A 19897-nucleotide genomic window follows, 5' to 3' on the forward strand; every position below is an offset into this window, starting at 1 on the left:
GTGTGAACAGTGATTTCTGTTTGCCTTTTAGAAACTTATGAAAAATAATCTCCTCAAAAGGAAACATTAAAAGCAACCTCATGAGACAATTTCAATAGGAATTCATTCACCTTTATGATACTCAACAGCACCAGTTAAGCACTGGACGTCACTATTGCCCACATGTGGAATTGATTAGCCTCTAGTCAAGAAAACTGAGTCTGCCTGTTCGCAAATAGTGTCTTAAGGTCTCAGTCTCAGTTAGCTGTACTGTGTGTGTGGATATGGACCCTCCTCAGTGACTGATGTTCATCTCACTTTCCTCATCGTCATCAGCGGAGAAGGCGGAGAAGCTGACTGGCTCACATTCCAGAGTGCGCAGATTGACCAGGCACACAGTTTGGGTGCTGCTGAAGTCTGGGACAGTAACCAAAAGGACTTCCTGGCCATCCGCACCTGGGGATTACCAACACAACAACATAAGACAGGGAAACAATTCAAATGAAATATGACTGATAGTAATGTTAATATTCTGTCCATTTTGTGTGTAAATACAGACCATGTTGATCGTCCAACATGCTCTAAAGTATAGATGAACAGGTCAAACACTGACCTTTGATGAGCTTGGATCCATAGCTTGGGGCGTTGCCACTGAAGTAAACATGGGGACACTCTTCCAAGATGAAAGGGTCTTTCTTGTAAAATGGGAAACAACCTGAGACAAAATGTACAGAAAACAGTTTGAAGGATATAATAACATATCGGACAGAATGTTGTGTTTTTTATTCTGCATCCACTTCTCGGACTTACCGAGAGTATCAGGTGCCGTAGGGGCCAGGTGTCTGAATCTTAGCGTCTCCTCCAGTATTTCCAGGTGACTGTCCATGCTGCTGTACCTCTGAATGTCACAGACATTCTGACCCGATGTGCCCAGGAACCTAAGTGGAAAGAAACACGAATAGGCTCCTAAACATGTCACACCAATTTTAAATAAAACTTTAAATGCAAGATGGACAAAGGCGCAGCTGTTCAGTAGAACTCACCTAATTCCATCAATTTTGGCCTGGTATGGATTGGATGCTAGCTGTAGCGTGGGGTAAACTGAGGACAGGGGGAACATGCAGCGATGTAGTGGCTGCTGTGGGAGGGTGTAGTTGGTGGGGTCATATTGGCCCGGCATTACATCCACTGGAACAGAGGCCTAGGAAGGCACGAGGCAGTGGCACACAACATTAGAGCCCATAATATAACCTTCATGGTACTATAACTTAACTAATGAAGTCAACATTTCTGCCAAAAACTGATAGTTGGCGCTGGTTAATGTTCTTGGTATTAGGGCTGAACATTTTATACATAACCATTAAAAATGAAAAACAAGAAGACAAAGAAACTTTCCATCAGTCTGCATACTATTTCCTCCACTTTGTTTGTAACTGATAAACAAACTAACAGCAGAGAGTGGTGTGTATGCAAAGGACATTTTCTATTAATTCTACAAATGATACATTAATGGTTAAATGATCATCTCTGCACAACCATAGTAGGCGTCAGAAATGTTTTGTCCTTTGAGCTTAACTGAACAGAGGCAGACAGAGAAGATGTAGACTCACTACGAGCTGAAGCAGTAGCTCATCCAGCAGACGGATGGCATCCACACTGCTAGCCTGAGTCTTCTTGGTGAGGTATTTGGGCTGTAAAACAGATGGACGGTAAAATACAGTAACGCTATAGATGCAAACAAATGTATGTCCAGGATAAATGACTTTGAGTTACCCTGGTTGATGCATCCTTGTCCTGGGTGCTTTGGCTCAGGAGGTTTCCAGCCAGTAGGACCCTGGAAATGGTTGCTGCCCCGCTCTGCTCCCCCTGGTCACCGAGCTGACCAGTTACCATGTCAACCAGCAGCTGAAGCCCCAGCATACTGTCGGCATGAATACTGCCAAGACCCAGTCCTGAGGCCAGGAGCACAAACCTGAAAACAGACCAGACCAATAGAATTCATTTTCACATAACACTGGGATTTGACTTGTGTGTGTGTGTGTGTTTGTTTTTTACCTGTCTGAGCTGAGTACAGGCCTTGTTGTCTGCAAAGGGAGATCAGCTGTGCAAAAGTCCTCAACTGTGAACTTCCCATCATTCTTCTCAGCTCCATATATAGCAATAATGCTACCTAAGAGAGAGAACAGAAAACACACGATGGCATACAATAGATATGTCCCAGATCTCGTCGTCATGTGATGTCCTGGACACAAGACGCTGACCTGTGACACACTTGTCTCTGTCGATTTTGCCCTCGAGCTTAATTCTCTGGAGCTCGTCTTCCAATATCAACTCATCTGTTTCACTGATGAATTTGGCTCGTGCAGGCTGGGGCAGCAGGTTGTGCTGCAAAAGAAAAGGAAAACACTGAGATGGTGCACACGACAGAGGTCATTTCATTGATGGTGAATTTAGCATATCTGCCTACCTCCTCACTGATCTCTTTAAGGATAGATGGCTGCAGCTCCATGCGCTTGAACACGGTGCCCACAATGCAACACTGTTCCCCCATCTGAAGATCACACAGATTTCTTATGAGCACGTTGGATCCTGGAGAAAGACAAACAAGTTACATGGATATGATAACAGAACAACCACCAAGATGTAGACAAGAAAATGTGCAGGGCTTACCCCATTTCTGCTGGGCTCTCTCTGACAGCAGGGGCCTCATCTCCATGAGTCGAGCTGCGTAGATGTGAGCATACTGGCGACTGAAGCTTCTCTCCCCGACTATGAAGCGCTCGGAGCATGGAGTGAAGACCAGAGAGGACCGCTCGAACACCGGCCCCTGGTCCTCGGAGGCAGGGCGGCAGAGCAGAGAGGAGCCCTCCTTCTGGGCGCTCAGGTCGGAGAACATGACCGTCCTGAGGCACACCCAGCGGAGAGGTTAGTGGTCACCTACCTTTCACCAGTACACGCACACCTCAGGACTACCATGTTTATTTATAAAGGGGATTTAACAGACTAGGTGACAGCCGCATGAGCTCCTTCAAAACATGTCGACTGTTTTTTAGGAACACCACCAATGAAACAGATTTAACGATCTCACCTTGGAAGAAGGAAAGTCAAACTGCCGCTGTTGTCCGTGTGAATTCAGCTATGCGGTTATACTGTATTTATGTTTATATTGTCTTCCTTCCCTGGGAGCGAAAGTGTCACTTCCCGCGAAATCATCCGCTCAACATCGCCGTTTTTTTTTCAAGATGTACTCGAACTCTCGCGAGAACAAAATAAGCTCAGATTTTTCAGTGCGTAACTCCGCCTGTGACACAAAAACCCAACTCAGCAAAAACTGGAACGAAAACAAGCTGGATTAAAATGATACATAAAATATAACACTCCACTTTAAGAAGAGAGCAGTGAAGATTTTTTGATTTTCTCGCTCGGTCGCACAGATGTGAGGTCACGACTTTTTGATTCTCTCGGCGCGCTGAGATGATGTCACAATAGCGTCGCGGCAGCAAGCAGGCTCGCCATTTTCGCTGCTCTTTGTGCGCCACCGTCCACCGAGAGTCTGCGTGCTTTTCCTCGAGCATTTCTTCCACTCGGGTTTAAATTCGGCTACACGATGCAGGGAAACAAAGGCCCTCAGCACAACCACGGCCCCAACCGCCCGGGAGAGCAAAAGAAACCCGGGGGGAACACCAATGGCCAGCAGCCGGATCACAGCGACCATTCCAGCCCCAATGAGGCCTTCACCCTGGACATGCAGAGCTTCAGAAAGCCGGGAGAGAAGACCTTTACCCAGCGCAGCAGGCTGTTTGTGGGCAACCTCCCGACCGGAGTCACCGAGGAGGACATCGAGAAGCTCTTCAACAAGTACGGCAAGGCCAGCGAGATCTTCGTCAACAAGGACAGAGGCTTCGGCTTCATTCGGCTGGAGACCAGGATCATCGCAGAGATCGCCAGAGCCGAGCTGGACGATACCCAGTTCAGAGGCAGGCCCATACGGGTGAGGTTTGCGACCCACGGGGCTGCTCTGTCTGTGAAGAATCTGCCAGAGTTTGTGTCCAACGAACTGCTGGAGGAGGCCTTCGCTGTGTTTGGTCAGATCGAGAGGGCGGTGGTCATAGTGGATGACCGGGGGAGGCCCACGGGGAAGGGGATTGTGGAGTACACCTCAAAGCCAGCTGCAAGAAAAGCTCTAGATAAGTGCAACGATGGTGCCTATGTTCTCACGGCCTTCCCTCGCCCCATCACAGTGGAACCCATGGAGCAGCTTGATGAAGAGGAGGGACTATCAGAGAAGATTATCAACAAAAACCAGCAGTATCACAAAGAGCGTGAGCAGCCTCCTCGATTTGCCCAGCCGGGCTCCTTCGAGTTCGAGTATGCCATGCGCTGGAAGGCCCTGATGGAGATGGAGAAGCAGCAGTATGATATGGTGGACCGCAACATGAAAGAGGCTCAGGAGAAGCTGGAGGTCGAGATGGACGCGGCCAGACATGAGCATCAGGTGATGCTGATGAGGCAGGACCTGCTGAGGCGCCAGGAGGAGCTGCGGAGGATGGAGGAGCTCCACAGTCAGGAGGTGCTGAAGAGAAAACAGGCCGAGCTGCGGCAGGAAGAGGAGCACCGGAGGAGAGAGGAGGAAATGAGGATGCGCAACGAGGAGATGATGAAGAGGCAGCAGGAGGGCTTCAGAGGCAACTTCCCTGAAAACAGGGAGCAAGACATGAGGATGCACATGGCTGGTCATGGGATGAACAGAAACTCTCTGGGTGGTAGTTCTGGTCCTGCAGGTACTCCTGGCATGCCTGCTGAGAATGCTCCATTGATGCAGGGGCAAGGAAACAACAACATGCCCGGAGGAGGTCAGGGCGGCTTCCCCAGAGGCCTCCCTGGGCCTGGAGACTTTGGACCTAATAAGCAACGCAGATTTTGAATTCTATTTTTCTGTTCCATTTTCATACTCACTCTTTTTTAAAGTTCGGGTAGCGAACCTTAAATGAACTTTGAAAACTGTTGCATGTATTTTTTCCCCCTTTTTTTATGTTTTATGTTTACTTTTGAATTATTTTTTAGTACTAAAATATCAAAGCTGTCCAAATGAGCCACATGTTTTGCTTTCCCCCAAAAAATGTTGTATTTTTCATAGGGATAGGAAATGTTTTTGTCCTAGATATGTTGACTTTTCTGGAATAAAACCATGATTCCCTAAGATTTTTTGATTTATTCAGAATTGACCTTACAGATCTTTGCAGTGATGGGCTGTATGTTTTACCACCTTAACAAGCTCACTCTCAGTCACTAAACTGGCTACATCAAGACAGTTTTATCTCTGTGAGGCGCATACAATGTCAACATGACCCTTCATGCAGTGTCTAATCATTGCTCCCATTTGTGTTTTTGGCAGAGATCAGAGTATGAATCACCTCCCTGGTATTGACCTGAAACCTGCTTCACAGACTCCACATGTTGCAAAGTGAATGAAAGCGAAAAATAAACTAAACAAGCATCTTGCGTGAAGTTGTAGTTCATACTTGGCTTTTCAACATAGCTGCTAATAAGGTTAACTAGTCAGTCTGTTAAGTTAACAATTATGCATTGAGTAATATTGAGTTTATAATTCATGTGCATAATCTAATGCTTTATTAGCTGTTGTGAGTCTTCAGTGGAAAGGGTCAGTTGGCCATACAGTTACAAATCCGAGTACGCTGCAGGTTTGTTTTATACGTTATATTATTAACCGGAAGAGAGCAGCTCTAATCCAACACTTGCCAAACAAGACCGATTTTTGGTGACTCATTCACCAGGAAAGCAGAGAGGATCGATGAATGAGAATAAAGCCCACACAATGTAAAGTAACACTGATACCTGCATACCTGCAAAGTGAAAACAACCACTGCATATATCAACACAGTGTCCTATATATGTCAAGATTGATATAACTAGCTATGGGGGTTGAGGTGATATAATACTGATCTGATTCAGACAGTGTTTTTTCTTCTTTGTTTCTGGTTTAATGAACAGGTTCTCAGCCAGAAAAAAATCTGTTGTGTCAAATGATAAATTATATTGATAAAAGCCAGAATTTCATGTGTAGCTCTTTCAACCATCGATCATTCAAACTTCATTTATGTAGCACCTTTTAAACCAATCAAATGCATTTCAGAGTGCTTTACATAACTTAGTAAGTCATATTATTAAATATAAATTAAAAACATACAGATTGAGAGACTAATACATACCAAAGCGATCCATAATAGAAAACACAACAATAAAAGCAGATAAGATAATTTAATATTTTTAATATACATACATTTTTGTAAAATAAATTAACAACAGTACAAATATACAATAAATCTTCAAGAAATGATAAAACACTAGCCTGACGTTGTTATACTCACAATTCTAGTCAGAATGTGAGTCTGATACCGCTCCATTGGGCTGTGATTATGGGGCGTGTTTCAACCGAACCAGGAAATAGAATTCCTCTTTAGATGACAGCCAGACTAAAAAGGTGGGTTTTTAATTTAGATTTAAATAACATTGAAATGAATCATAAAATATACATGTCATTTATGTATGAATCTCTATACAGATATATATAATAAAGGCAGGAATGTGTTGAAATCCCAAACTGAAAGTGGGAGATGACTCCACAGGAGAGGAGCTTGATGGCTGAAAGCTCTGGCTCCTACTCTGCTTTTAGGGACTTTAGGGACGACAAGTAAGCCTGAGTTCTGGGAGCGCAGTGCTCTAGTGGGGTGATATGGGACTATGAGCTCTTTAAGGTATGATGGTACCATAGTATTAAGGCCCTTGTAGGTGATCACCTTGAATGTCAAGCTATATGTTCTCAAGTGATTTGTTCCCCTCACTGTTATCTGAGAGGGCGATGATCATTGCAGAGATTTGAGGATCCCGGTATCTCCATCACAAAGAGGGGTTTTATCCTCTGAGCCAGTTTTCAGCTGATAGCTAAGATCTTTCAAGGAAACTACCCTTCACCCGGAGTCCAAAAAGTCAAGATAACCAGCTTTCTCCAGCATCCAGCCTGCACAATAGATAATGGTTGTCAATGTCATAAAGGGGGGAAAGTGTGAGCTATCTGGAGTTGACTTCGGTGAAAGTTTACAGATACTTTTTAAACACTCTGTACCTTGGAGGACAGACGGCAAGATATTTTCCCACAGCTCTGTTTGTGAAAGCTGTGACTTTTTTCTATTAATCGTGAATCTAAGTCTGTCTAACGGGACGATTTGATAGATTTAACTTGCATATTTCTTTAATTACAATTGAATAATATTTAAAAGCTTGCACGCATTAATAAATAATATTCATGTCAAACTAAATAAACTTTGACAAGAGACACTGATAAGCAGTATTAATGTACATTTGATTTATCACATTTCTGTCCAATGAGTACAAAAACAAAAATGATTACTTAAATATACAGTTATAATAATGGTTATCATTATTATTATGATTATGATTATAATTATTCATGTAATGCTGCAACTAATCTGATTATACCATGTACATACCCGATTTATATACATATGAATATAGTGTAGTTGAAATATTAAGTGTTTCCAGTAATAAAAATTATAAAACTGCAATTCTTTATTCACTGAATGAAATTATAGAAAAAGTCAGTCAATTGATGGGGGGAAAAAATTGATGAATATTTGTGCTGATAAACCACATGATTTTATCTTTTAATCTGAGTGGTGGCGTGCACTGCAGAGTCTCATAATCTTTTGTTGTTTTGGCCAAGCTACAAATTCAAATTTATTTAGAGCAAAGAACAACACCATAAGATATCTTGCTCTTTGTCTTATTTTACCATATCTGTTAATCATAAAAAACCCGTCGCCCTGATATCTCTGATGGCCTCACAATTCCATGGCACGACCGTGGTCCTTCCTTGTGAGCTTTATCTCGACTCTGTCCTTGACATGCGATAAGACTATTTATTATAAAACATAAATGGGGTAGGAAGTGATTGGTCATGGTGTTCTGGCACCATGACAACCTGCGACTATCATCAGTCTTTTAATGGATTTGTTGGGTGACGTTTGAATAAAAAAACAAAATATCAGAAAGAAAGGTTTCAGGGATATAACACTCTGCACCTTGGAAACCGGATGGACTGCACCCCTCAGTGTCACTTAGATTATGGTCTTAAGGTCATGTTCAGGCTTACTGTGGCGGGGTGTACTGTACTTTGCCTGTTTACAGTATAAACTGTGAAACAACAATAAAACAAACAGAAATGCCACTGATTTGGAGAAACCAATGTCTTTAATATAAATACATTTACAGGAACAGTAATGGCGACTATCTGATACATGTTTCAGGTGAAGGAGAGACACTCCTTTGTCAAGATCCGGGTGTGGTTGTTGTTTTGTATTCTCCCGTAGTTTCTTCCTTGTGCTTTGGCTCTCCCCAGCAACCCTATCAATATCCCTCCCATGTTAATTATCGACAGTGATATTGATCATTCAATGCTGTGATTGGACAGCTGCATCATCAGACCAGATAAGAAAGCTGAGACGTCACAGGAGTGGTGACATCTGGCTTGTCCAAAACCCTAACACAGGTGATAGGAGAGAGAGGACACCACAGAGCTCTTCGGTCACTGTCTTACTTTGTCTGATGTATCATCCAGCAGACCAACACTGATTAATATACACTCCTTTTTACTGTACCCGAGGACCCTGACAGGAATCATGGTCCACGTAACGAGCCTGGTCGTCTTTCTGACATGCATGGTAAGTTGATCTGGTCATTTTTCTCTGTTAGTCAGTCGATACCTGATAATTGAGTTTCATAAGGTGCACCGCAATATAGATACTAGGTTAAGGTAAAAGTAATAGAATGTACGGTATGTGATTTCTTTTGTAATTTAAATTCATAACAGATTTAATCAATTACACATTTCAGGGAAAAAAATTGATATTTGCAGTCACAAAAGACAGCAGTTCATTATTTATTTTTTAATAAAGGACCATAAATGTCAAAGCAAAAACAGTGTTTCTCTGCTTGCTTACGCTTAAGCATCCAAAGTTAGTGAAGTTTTCACACAGGCAACAAAGATAAAGTTCCGTCTGAGTTCACTGTTATTGAAGATGGTAAAAGCCGAATTAAAAAAACAACCAAAGGAAATATACTGTAAATTACAGTGTCTGCTGCCGTTCTCTTGATATATTTAAACTGTGTTTATTAAGGCATCTTAAAGTTCAACTGAAATAGGTTATTATATTTGAAGTGATGTCAACTTTAACTTCTGAAGCCGCACTCTTAAACATTTCATTGACCAAATTCAAATAGTTTCTATATGAGTTCAGAGAGGAGGAGGGAATCAAACAGGTAAAGAGCTGAAACTGTGTGAAACTTTGCACAATTCAAATAGCACCCGCTGACGTCAGGTGTTTACAGCAGCTCCACAACTCCTTTCAACTATGTCCTCTATTCACCACACTGACCATATGTGGTCAGGATACACACAATATGTGTTTAAAGTTTAAGTTTATTTATGCAGTTAAGTGCATTGGAACAATTGCCAACCATAGCGCTTTTACATATAAGTTTTACATAATGCACATACTATGTTCGTAAACTTGTGAAAGATCAATATTTAACACTTTTACAAAATTTATTTTGTTGTTCATTTATTTGTTATAAGCTCTGGATATTGTAATCAACCTTAAACAAATTTTCCATTTTGCCAATTTTATTACCTTACCAGAGGACATTAAGTAGCTGACAGGACACAGAGCAGCTGTAAAGTCATTAGGAGCTTCTAAAATCATACATTTTTTACCTGTGAAATGATATAAATTATGCAGATAAATGCAAAGGAGGGCCAAAGATCTATAATACATGCATAAATGACATCATCAATATTTGAGTTTTGAGTAAAAACTGCATTTAAGATTTCGCTTCTTTTTTCCAGTTAACTAAAGTGTATGTGTAACCTATGTCATCCACACAGCTTCTGTCCGAGGCCCAGCATGAGCCTGGCTACTGTTCTTTCTATGAGGAGTGCGGATCTAACCCACTCATAGAAAATCCCCTTATTCCTGCTATTGTCCCCTGTCTAAACTACAGCAGAGCAAGACTAGTCACAGGAAATCACTACACTCAACTCAAAAAGGTGTGTATATGTCAATAACAGTTTGAAGAACATAGGAATGAATAAAGTATTGTAGTGTCAGACCATTCCCACAAAACGTGTCTGTCTTGTGTTAAAAAAGCACCTGTTATGACCCTAGGTGTGTCCCGTCTTGGACCGTGGTGAGGGCAACACTTACGCCTGCTGCTCAACCAAACAGTTGACATCCCTTGATATGAGCCTGGTCCTGTCCAAGGCCGTGCTGAACCGTTGTCCCTCCTGCGCTGAGAACTTTGCCCACCTGCACTGCATCAACACCTGCAGCCCCAACCAGAGCCAGACAGTGAAAATCACAAAGGTCATGAACCTCACTGAGTCAAACGTGACGAGGGAGGTCGTGGTGGGTTACCAGGCCTTCCTCAGCAACACCTTTGCAGATGGGTCGTTCCAGTCCTGTAAAAATGTCAGGATACCTGCCACAGGGGGGTTCGCCATCGGCACCATGTGTGGACGATACGGCGCCAAGCTGTGTACCGCTCAGCGCTGGTATGACTTCCAGGGAGACTCCAGCAACGGCCTGGCTCCACTGGACCTCGACTTCAAGCTGATAAAGGAGGGAGACACAGAGGGTGTACCAAAGGGTGTGATTCCCTACAACGGACGTGCACTGAAGTGTAATGAGACCACGCCTTCAGGAGGCCAAGTCTGCTCCTGCCTAGACTGCCAAGCGTCGTGCCCGAGTATCCCTCCTCCATCGCGGCCCCCGGGTCCCTTCAGACTCTTGGGGACAGACGGCTTCCTTGTGATCTCCATCATCTTGCTCTGTCTCCTGCTATTTTCCTTCCTATTGTACCTCTTTGTCTCTTTCTGGGTGATGTCTAAGAAGAGAGACGATGAAAAGAAAGGAAAGAAGAAGGCGAATGGCAAAGACCAGAACAGTAATGATGTGACTCAGCGACTCATTGACCCGTCAGAGGTGACCTGTGCTGAAAGGAACAGCCTGGCAGCTCAAGCTCTCCTGAGCTCATGGTTTCGGCAATGGGGAATCCTCATGGCAACTTATCCTCTCACAGTAAGTCCTTTTAAACACATGACGGCAGGTACAGGTCACTTAGGTAAAAGTCAGGGCGTGTACCTCGGCCAAAGCAAAACAGTCCCCTTATGAAACCGCTCTATATTACACACTTGTGAATATCAGTTTTGTAAATATGTCAGATCCATGAATGTCCTATCTTGCAATTCGACAGAAATTGTATCTAAATAAAATTCCTGGATTTGCTCCCTGATACAAATTCTTACAAAAATGTGTTTTCCTGACCCATGCCACTTGCGTTCTCCAAATTTCATGATCACTTGTCCAGTGGTTTTTGGCGTTCTCCTGCTAACTAACAGACAAACAAACCTATCATCTCCTTGGCGTAGCTAAAAATGGACAGAAACCACATTTTCATATGACAAACTTTCCACAAACCATCAACAGTTATTAGTCACAGTGGCTTCAAACCAGACAAATGTTAGCCTGATGAAAAAGATTTAACTCTGTTGCTAATATTGAATCTTCATTCAAGGTGCTCCTGCTGTCGGCTGCGGTCACGGCTGTTTTCGCTGCCGGCCTCAAATCCATCGAGCTCACCACTGACCCCGTGGAGCTGTGGTCCGCTCCCGAAAGCCGGGCCCGCCAGGAGAAAACCTTCCACGATACATACTTTGACCCCTTCTTCAGGACCAACCAGCTGATCTTGACAGCGCCAAACAGAGAGGGCTACATTTATGATTCCTTGCTGTTTGGACGACAGAACTTCAGTGGGATCATATCTAAGGATCTCATCATCCAGCTGCTGGAGCTCCAGACACGAATTCAGGTATGAAACAAGAATGTCACTCAGTAGAGTGCATACCTCTGCCAAGGCCTTGAATTTAATCAAGCTGCACCAAATTTGACAACCACATAGATATCAGTTTCCTAAATGTGCTCTAGATGATTTTTTAAAACAAAGATCCATGAATAATACCTTAGGGAAAAAAGGGAAAGAGTTGAAAACTTGTTGTGTCAGTGCCTGATCCAGATCGGGACCAAAATTATTGGTCAGACAGAGGTGAAAACATAGGCTCCTCCAGCCGTGTTTGGAAAACCTCATCATATTATTTTGACGCCATGATGCCTCTTGTTTTTCAGAACATTGAGTTCTGGTCAGAGGATCTGAATCGCACAGCAAGTCTGAAGGATGTGTGTTTCGCGCCTCTGAGCCCAAACAACGTCTCCCTGACGGACTGTGCAACCAACAGTTTGCCACAGTACTTCCAGAACAGCCTGGACAACATTAACGCTAAGGTGAACATGACAGAGCTGGGGGTGACCAAAGAGGTGGACTGGAGAGACCACTTGTTCTACTGCCTCAAGTAAGGATTCAGCAAATAGGATTTCAACCCAAACTGAAAACATTGGCGACTGATTTGCAGCTTCACAGTGACTCAAATGCAGCACTGACTTTCCTTTTTTCCCCCCTGTCCTTTCTCAAGCTCTCCCCTGTCCTTCAAAGACATCACTGACTTGGGATTGAGCTGCATGGCTGACTACGGAGCTCCAGTCTTCTCCTTTCTAGCAGTTGGAGGCTATACGAGTTAGTGACTTTCAGCATTATCCTTTACACACAAACTCACTAGACTGCACTCCCAACTCGCTCCTTCAATGCTAATCCTCCTGCTTTTCCCAAGATGACGACTTCACCAATGCCGAGGCTTTAATCCTGACCTTCTCCCTCAACAACTACGCTCGCACCAACCCCAAGTTTAAAGTGGCCATGCAGTGGGAAACAGAGTTTCTTAAAATTGTCCAAGAGTACCAGAAAGACCCTGCCACTAACTTCACCTTTGCATACATGGCAGAGGTACGGTAAACTCACAAATCACATCATGCATATTTTCACATTAACAACAATCCCCAAGTGACCTAAACGCTGTTCAGATATAAGATCTCGTGAGCTGTCCTGAGATTTAAGATCTCAAGTTAGTCTGTTTACACCTGGGATTCAAATGCATGCAGAATGTGTCTCCCACTTCAGATCGGATCACTCAGGACAGGTCCAGTGTGTAAGATTTAGATGGAAGGGTTCTAAATTCTACACACTGAACCTTTAATTCCAGATCTGAACAGTGTTTAAGACCATGACCAGGTAACCTTAGCCTGACCAGGGACCTTTGTTGCTTGTGACTTCTTGAAATCCCTCCACCTAAAAAAGCAATAATCAGTGCCATGTTGATAAGGACCTGCTGTTACAGCTTGTCCAAGGGTTGGGTGGCATCCTTAACTCATTTTCACCTCACTATCTTAACTCTTAAGCTCCTAATCTTTGAGTTATCTCCCCACCTGAAACCCTCTTCTCTTTCCATAGAGGTCCCTGGAGGATGAGATAAATCGGACCACGGCAGAGGACATCCCCATCTTTATGATTAGCTATGCTGTCATCTTTATTTACATTTCTGTTGCTCTAGGAGAGTACACTTCATGGAAACGCATACTGGTAAGACTTCACAGATAGTACTGTCCGCACTATATATTCAATGTACTCAAATTATCAATTTACCAATTTGGGCCGAATATCAACAACTACAACAACAACTACTGGATTAATTATCAGAAATCTTTATACAGACTTTCATGGTCAACAGACAACAAATTATAATGGCTTTCATTTTACTTTGCTCATAACTTTAGCCACACCACAGGTTAAAAATGTTCCTCTCATTATATTTAAATTTGAGAATATTCAATATTTTATTTGTGATCCAATACCTGCAATGCAAATGGCCTTTTTAGCATCCTCAGCTGTACTTTGTGTCAGGGGCTATTTAGCAAGTGTTAATTTAATTTGTATTTTTGTATGTATGCATGTTTATGTATGTATGTATATATATGTATTTGCATGTCTGTGTGTGTTAATCTATGCAGATGTTTTGATATGTATGGTTTTTTCAGTGGGTATGTATATGTATATAGGTGTATGTAGGTATATATATAAATTGGTCTATGTATATTATGTTCTTCCATGCATTGCATTTTGACATTATGGTTAAAAAATTATAAACACAGTCAAAATAAAAAGAATAAAAAACATACTAAAATAAGCATGCATCAATATGTTGCTGCCATGATATAACAAAGATATGGGAAGAACATGGTTCAGAGAGTTGAATGCACATTTGGATTCTTATCGCTCTGTCCTCAAGGTGGACTCCAAGTTCCTGGTGGGTCTGGGTGGGATCCTGGTGGTCGGCTGCTCTGTCCTGACTTCCTTTGGCTTCTACTCCTGGATCGGCATCCCCTCTTCGCTGGTCATTCTGCAGGTTGTGCCCTTCCTGGTGCTCGCTGTAGGAGCTGACAACATCTTCATCTTTGTTCTGGAGTACCAGGTACATACCGTGCACCCTAGGTGTTGGATATAGATGATTTTAAGAAAAACGAATTTCAAATAATGTGATACATGCATCCTTGCAGAGAGATGCACGAAGGCCTGGAGAAAAAAGAGAGGAGCAGATTGGACGTGTCCTTGGAAACGTAGCTCCCAGCATGCTCCTGTGCAGTCTGTCTGAGTCTATCTGCTTCTTTCTAGGTAGGAACAACCGATAACAGAGACATATGAAAAGGTGTCACTGAAGGGCATCATGCTGCGTTTCCATACAATGTGTTAACCTGTGTTCATGTCTTGGTTACCCAAGGGGCCCTCTCCACCATGCCAGCAGTCAGGACCTTCGCTCTGTACGCTGCTCTGGCTGTGCTCATGGACTTCATCCTGCAGATGACGGCCTTTGTGGCGCTGCTGTCCCTGGACGCCCGGCGCCAAGACAGCAACCGCTGTGAACTGCTCTGCTGTGTCAAAGTGTCAACGCAGCGTCCCAACAAGCCAAATGAGGGCTTTCTGTTGCCCTTAATGAGGAAATACTATGCCCCCGTCCTACTGAGCCGCTACAGCAGGATCTTAGTGGTAAAGCTAACACTTCAGCCGTAAACATTTCACAGATTCTCAAGCTGTGGCCTCTGATGTGACTAAAATATATATTAAAAAAAAGAAAGTTAAAAGGTTCATATTTTCTTGTGTTCTGCAGATGTTGGTTTTCATCTTCATGCTCTGTGGATCTGTATTCCTCATGTTTAATGTCACAGTTGGTTTGGATCAGGAGCTGGCTATGCCCCAGGTCTGTACACACTCTTACATAAACATAAATTAATGCTCGCACAGTCTTGTGTTAATGTAACCTTACAAACATTCTGTTTTTTTTGCAGGGCTCTTATATGTTGGACTACTTCCAGTACTTGTACAAATACTTTGAAGTTGGAGTTCCTGTTTACTTTGTCACAAAAAGGGGCTTCAACTTCACCACTGTGGAGGGCATGAATGGCGCTTGCTCCAGCGTGGGTTGTGATCAATTCTCACTAACCCAGAAGATCCAGTACGCCACCAATGACCCTGATCTGTGAGTTTTTCATAACCTCAACACGAGGAAACAGGCTTGTAGAAGCGGTTCCTTCCTAACTCAGCAACAATCAGTTGGATCAAATTAATGAAGCGTGTCTTTATCCTTTATATCATCATCATCATCAATTTTTTACCCACACATCCTTGATCCAAGGTTCAAGGCTGACCTGTACCTGATAGCGATATTACCCCTGTCTCTCATATACTATCCAATCAGAGCAGTTAATGATAAATTGAGTTATATGAACACCACTAAGCAGATAAACGCTGCCTCTTACACATTTAGCCATGCAGATAGCAAACACTCAAAGTATTCCCTACAATTGCTGTACTTACAGTATGTGGAGCTTCCAGTTGTATTTTGACAGTTTCTAGTCTTTATGCTAAGCTAACTAGCTGCTGACTGTAGCTTCAAAAATATAATACAGACAAGGGGCGTCATCTTTTATAATTTACAGTGATAAGTGTGTTTCAAACTAAACAAATATAGCATCAAATAAAATTATATAACTGAGAGCTTATTTAAATATTTACATTGTTATATTGTGTTTGTGGCATTTGTAGCTATAACAAATAGATAATATATACTCTTATCCTTTCATCATGGACCTTTGCTGTCTTTTTACAATTTGTTGTGTAGATCCTACTTGGCTATTCCTGCTAACTCTTGGGTGGATGACTTCATTGACTGGCTGAACCCTGGATCCAAATGTTGTCGTCTGTACACCGAAGGTGCAAATAATGGAAACTTCTGTCCTGCAACTGAAGGTGAGAATCACGGCTGAGAAAACAGCCAATCTTTACTGAGATTTCCCTTGTATTACTCTACCTGTACTTCATCACCACTCTTACTCTCCCCCCATGTCTCCATAGCTGCTAATCTTTGTAGACGTAAATGTATGCCTCCTCCTTCGAATGGCGTCCTCAGGCCAAGTGTAGAACAATTCAACCGTTTTCTCCCCGACTTCCTGGGTAACAGGCCTGACCTGCAGTGCCCCAAAGGGTGTGTATCATAGTTGCACATATACACACAAAAAGATCACACCATGGAAACAACAGTGTCACGGCTTAATTTGTATTACTTTTCACAGTGGACTTGGGGCCTACGACAAGGCCGTGGTGAGAGATGCAAGCGGAGAAATTATAGGTAAGTCATCGCCAAGCTGCAAAGATGTTTCGCTGTAAATAGAAATCCAAATAATGAGTGATCCTCTTTTTTTTCCCAGCCACTCGGTTCATGGCTTACCACACACCTTTAACAAACTCTCAGGAGTTCACTGCTGCGCTGCTGAAGTCCAGAGAGCTGGCCCACAATATCACCATGGGCATGAGGAATATCCCTGGCACCTCACCTGACTTTGAAGTATTTCCCTACACGTATGTACTTTCAGTTCCCAAACTCCTATATAACACCTTCAATCTACAGCACTGTGGACAGACACTTCCTTATCAGTATTGTATACAGCTTTAAATCCAAGCAGTCTGTATATCCTGACCATTGTTTTGCTCCTCTCTGTCTTCAAGGGTAACTAATGTGTTTTACGAGCAGTACCTGACTATCGTGCCGGAGGGACTCTACAACCTCTCGCTGTGTCTGCTGCCGACCTTCGTGGTGTGCTGCCTGCTTCTGGGCCTGGACCTGCGCTCCGGCCTGCTCAACCTGATCACCATAATCATGATCATCGTGGACACTGTGGGCGTCATGACACTGTGGAACATAGACTACAACGCGGTGGCCCTTATCAATCTGGTCACGGTGAGAACATGTCTGTGCTGGGGCTTAAAGGGGCACTCCATCCACTTTACAAAGCTCACTCTACTGGTGATGAGGAGTGCTGCTCAGCCTGTGAAGACAGTTGTATGTCATCTGTAGTTTGAGCGTATATTGAATCCTCCATTGTGCAGGTACTTATATAAATGTATTTAGAATCTTCTCACCATGATAGTGTTAATTTTGTGATTTTTTGTATTAGTTTTTGAAACTGTACATGTAAAATTGTAGGCAAACCTCTCAGTGATAATTCCTTTTTAAAAAAATACAATTATGATATGAAAACATTAACAGAAACATTGTTTCCAGGAAGTTAAGTTCTAAATGTACATACAGATTTACATGTACATACTTCATGTTGTTGCAGGCGGTGGGCATCTCTGTGGAGTTTGTGTCACATATGACGAGAGCCTTTGCGCTCAGCACCAAGCCCACACATGTGGAAAGAGCTATGGAGGCTACAGCCAATATGGGCAGTGCGGTAAGTGAACGGCAGTATAAGGCAAGCTGGTGCAGAATCACTGAAAAATTTAAAGCACAAATGTCAAGGAAACTCGAAGAGCACAGATAGACTTTTTCCAAGGCTAAACAATAATACATAATTGTGTATTTCTTATAGTTAGAAAATGTAAACGGCCAGATAACGTAAGTGATTTAATAAACATATTAAAAAAATTACTGAATCTGCCCCCTAATCTCCACATGAGATGGGTTCTTCCAAGGCCTAAGCATCCATCCTCCGCCATGTATGGAGGCAATCGTTCTGGGGATTTTTTCGTAATCTAATAAACAAACAATCAGACCTGGGGGAAAGCAGAGATAATAAAGGTTCACTTTTAGTGCCTCACACAGTTAATTGTATGAGCATCCATGGTCAGCTGCTGCTGTCTGAGTTCAACATGGATATTTTGTACCCTGAAGGTCGTTGCTGGTGTTGCTATGACCAACCTGCCGGGCATCCTTGTGCTGGCGTTTGCCAAAGCACAGCTCATCCAGATCTTCTTCTTCCGGTTAAACCTGGTCATCACACTTCTGGGGCTGGCTCATGGACTCATCTTCCTCCCTGTGCTGCTTAGCTACTTTGGTACGCACTTTATTTTTCAACACTTTTCTTCTATGCACCTGAGAAAATCAATTAAACTGGGACAGGGAGTAAAATCTGGTTGTTTTCTGTTCTCAGGTCCTAATGTGAACAAGGCAGTGCTGCTGCAGCTGCAACAGGAAAAAGCAAAGGCCAGCCAGGAGCTGGAGATGGGGGGCCACATGAGAAGTGTCTATGATAACCTGAGCTATGAAGACGTTGAGATAAAACCTGAGCTAGACTCAAATGCTGTCACAGCTGCAAGCGGACCTTCAACCATTATAGAAAAAGAGGAGATAAATGACCGTCTCTGAGCGCTGACATCAAGAGCGGTTTCTATCAGCCCTGATGAGTAAATACCTCCGTAACAAGCTGCAAAAGGATGGACAAGGGAATGGACAGAGAGAGTAAAATAAGTCATTAACTTAACTATGTACCTCAATCAGAAATGGACCAGGGGACTGTCAACAACATACAGTTGTGCAATATTTCTTAGCAAGGCAAGCTCGGACTGCTGCAATAAACATCGACCCTCCTGTATCATCGAAAGAGAAACTATGAGTCTCTCTTTACAGGCACTGCAGCTGGGCAGGGTTTGTTTTTCAGGTCGTGGAAATGTGCGACAGGACAGGAGGTCGACTAAATGTTCTTGAATGAGTAATATTTTATTTTTTTATTGAGTAATTATTTTGTATGTGAAGACTACACATTACTACTGTTTCGAGTGATTCACTAACACCCCAGCATTTCATATGATAGTTTATTCAATTGCAGTATGTTGCTTTTGCTGTAAAATGTGCAATCAGTGAGAAAATGTTGAGTATTTGTATTAGTTAAGTAAATATCCTTATTAAAAACATGTTTTCCATGATCACTGCTTATAAATTAAAGTTAGGAAAGCTTGTAAATAAAGTTAGAAAATACCCGTCTCTTAAACTGTCTGTTAGGACTGTTAATACTCTTTAAAATGTTGTATTTTATTAGTTTAGGAAATATACAAATTTTGATAATAATAAGTATACAAATATTAAAGAACTAGTTTTGGATCAAAACTATACTAATGCAATAATAAAAACTAATCAAAGAAAGTATTTCATATCATTGTGATTCCCAGGAAGTGGAAATTAATTGGTTTCACTAATCATTAATTTAACTGATCTCCAAAAAATGGTTCATTTTCTAGCTACACTTGAGCAATTTGCATACAAGTTGAAAACGTCATTTTTGCAACAGGTTTGTTTTAATGAGAAATATAAAACAATTTCCTTAGGCTTCCGACAGATGAACATGGAACGTTTTAACAACAAATGTATCCCAGAACATTGTGAGTAGTAAATACTAACGTTAAATCTATGAGTTGACAGAGCTTTGTGCTTTTTACTGTATACGAGCTGGAGCCGAGGACACCACAGGAATGGCATTCTCACTGCCATTCACAACCTTGGTCAATTTAGAGTTCCAATCAACCTAGGCCCAATCTGCATGTGTTT

The 19897-nt window shown here is 42.5% G+C and overlaps 3 protein-coding genes across 3 annotated transcripts; 2 read left to right on the top strand and 1 right to left on the bottom strand.

The window, feature by feature from the left end:
* Positions 1–133: 133 nt before the first annotated feature.
* On the bottom strand, positions 134–3295 carry pold2 (polymerase (DNA directed), delta 2, regulatory subunit). The gene is made up of 11 exons (XM_062383241.1): positions 3068–3295; positions 2650–2882; positions 2447–2568; positions 2241–2364; positions 2035–2149; positions 1753–1951; positions 1590–1670; positions 1023–1180; positions 790–917; positions 593–694; positions 134–435 (listed from the first exon to the last, which is right to left on the bottom strand). Exons 2-11 carry the CDS (start codon positions 2873–2875, stop codon positions 275–277), a joined length of 1416 nt encoding a protein of 471 aa, XP_062239225.1. The 5' UTR covers positions 2876–2882; positions 3068–3295; the 3' UTR covers positions 134–274.
* A 161-nt stretch (positions 3296–3456) lies between these two features.
* On the top strand, positions 3457–5481 carry nono (non-POU domain containing, octamer-binding). The gene has a single exon (XM_062383256.1). It carries the CDS (start codon positions 3587–3589, stop codon positions 4901–4903), a length of 1317 nt encoding a protein of 438 aa, XP_062239240.1. The 5' UTR covers positions 3457–3586; the 3' UTR covers positions 4904–5481.
* A 3086-nt stretch (positions 5482–8567) lies between these two features.
* On the top strand, positions 8568–19495 carry npc1l1 (NPC1-like 1). Its single transcript, XM_062383302.1, has 21 exons — positions 8568–8738; positions 9962–10123; positions 10242–11153; positions 11650–11943; positions 12258–12481; positions 12602–12702; positions 12797–12969; positions 13474–13602; positions 14309–14491; positions 14577–14691; positions 14798–15063; positions 15185–15274; positions 15363–15553; positions 16196–16323; positions 16429–16558; positions 16647–16702; positions 16782–16932; positions 17080–17311; positions 17694–17807; positions 18248–18410; positions 18507–19495. The coding sequence occupies exons 1-21, from the start codon at positions 8697–8699 to the stop codon at positions 18719–18721; spliced, it is 4071 nt and encodes a 1356-aa protein (XP_062239286.1). The 5' UTR covers positions 8568–8696; the 3' UTR covers positions 18722–19495.
* The last annotated feature ends 402 nt before the right edge of the window (positions 19496–19897 follow it).

This window comes from Platichthys flesus, chromosome 3 (assembly GCF_949316205.1).
Source record: "Platichthys flesus chromosome 3, fPlaFle2.1, whole genome shotgun sequence".
Classification (NCBI taxonomy): domain Eukaryota; kingdom Metazoa; phylum Chordata; class Actinopteri; order Pleuronectiformes; family Pleuronectidae; genus Platichthys; species Platichthys flesus.

Excerpts from the sequence above, each read along its gene's own strand:
- pold2 (XM_062383241.1), bottom strand. The coding sequence starts at position 2,875 with ATGTTCTCCGACCTGAGCGCCCAGAAGGAGGGCTCCTCTCTGCTCTGC. Across the intron at positions 1,181-1,589 it reads AGCTACTGCTTCAGCTCGTA|GCCTCTGTTCCAGTGGATGT; the intron begins GTGAGTCTACAT and ends GTGCCTTCCTAG. Across the intron at positions 695-789 it reads TACGGCACCTGATACTCTCG|GTTGTTTCCCATTTTACAAG; the intron begins GTAAGTCCGAGA and ends ATTTTGTCTCAG.
- nono (XM_062383256.1), top strand. The coding sequence starts at position 3,587 with ATGCAGGGAAACAAAGGCCCTCAGCACAACCACGGCCCCAACCGCCCG.
- npc1l1 (XM_062383302.1), top strand. The coding sequence starts at position 8,697 with ATGGTCCACGTAACGAGCCTGGTCGTCTTTCTGACATGCATG. Across the intron at positions 16,933-17,079 it reads TTTGAAGTATTTCCCTACAC|GGTAACTAATGTGTTTTACG; the intron begins GTATGTACTTTC and ends TCTGTCTTCAAG. Across the intron at positions 17,312-17,693 it reads CCCTTATCAATCTGGTCACG|GCGGTGGGCATCTCTGTGGA; the intron begins GTGAGAACATGT and ends ATGTTGTTGCAG.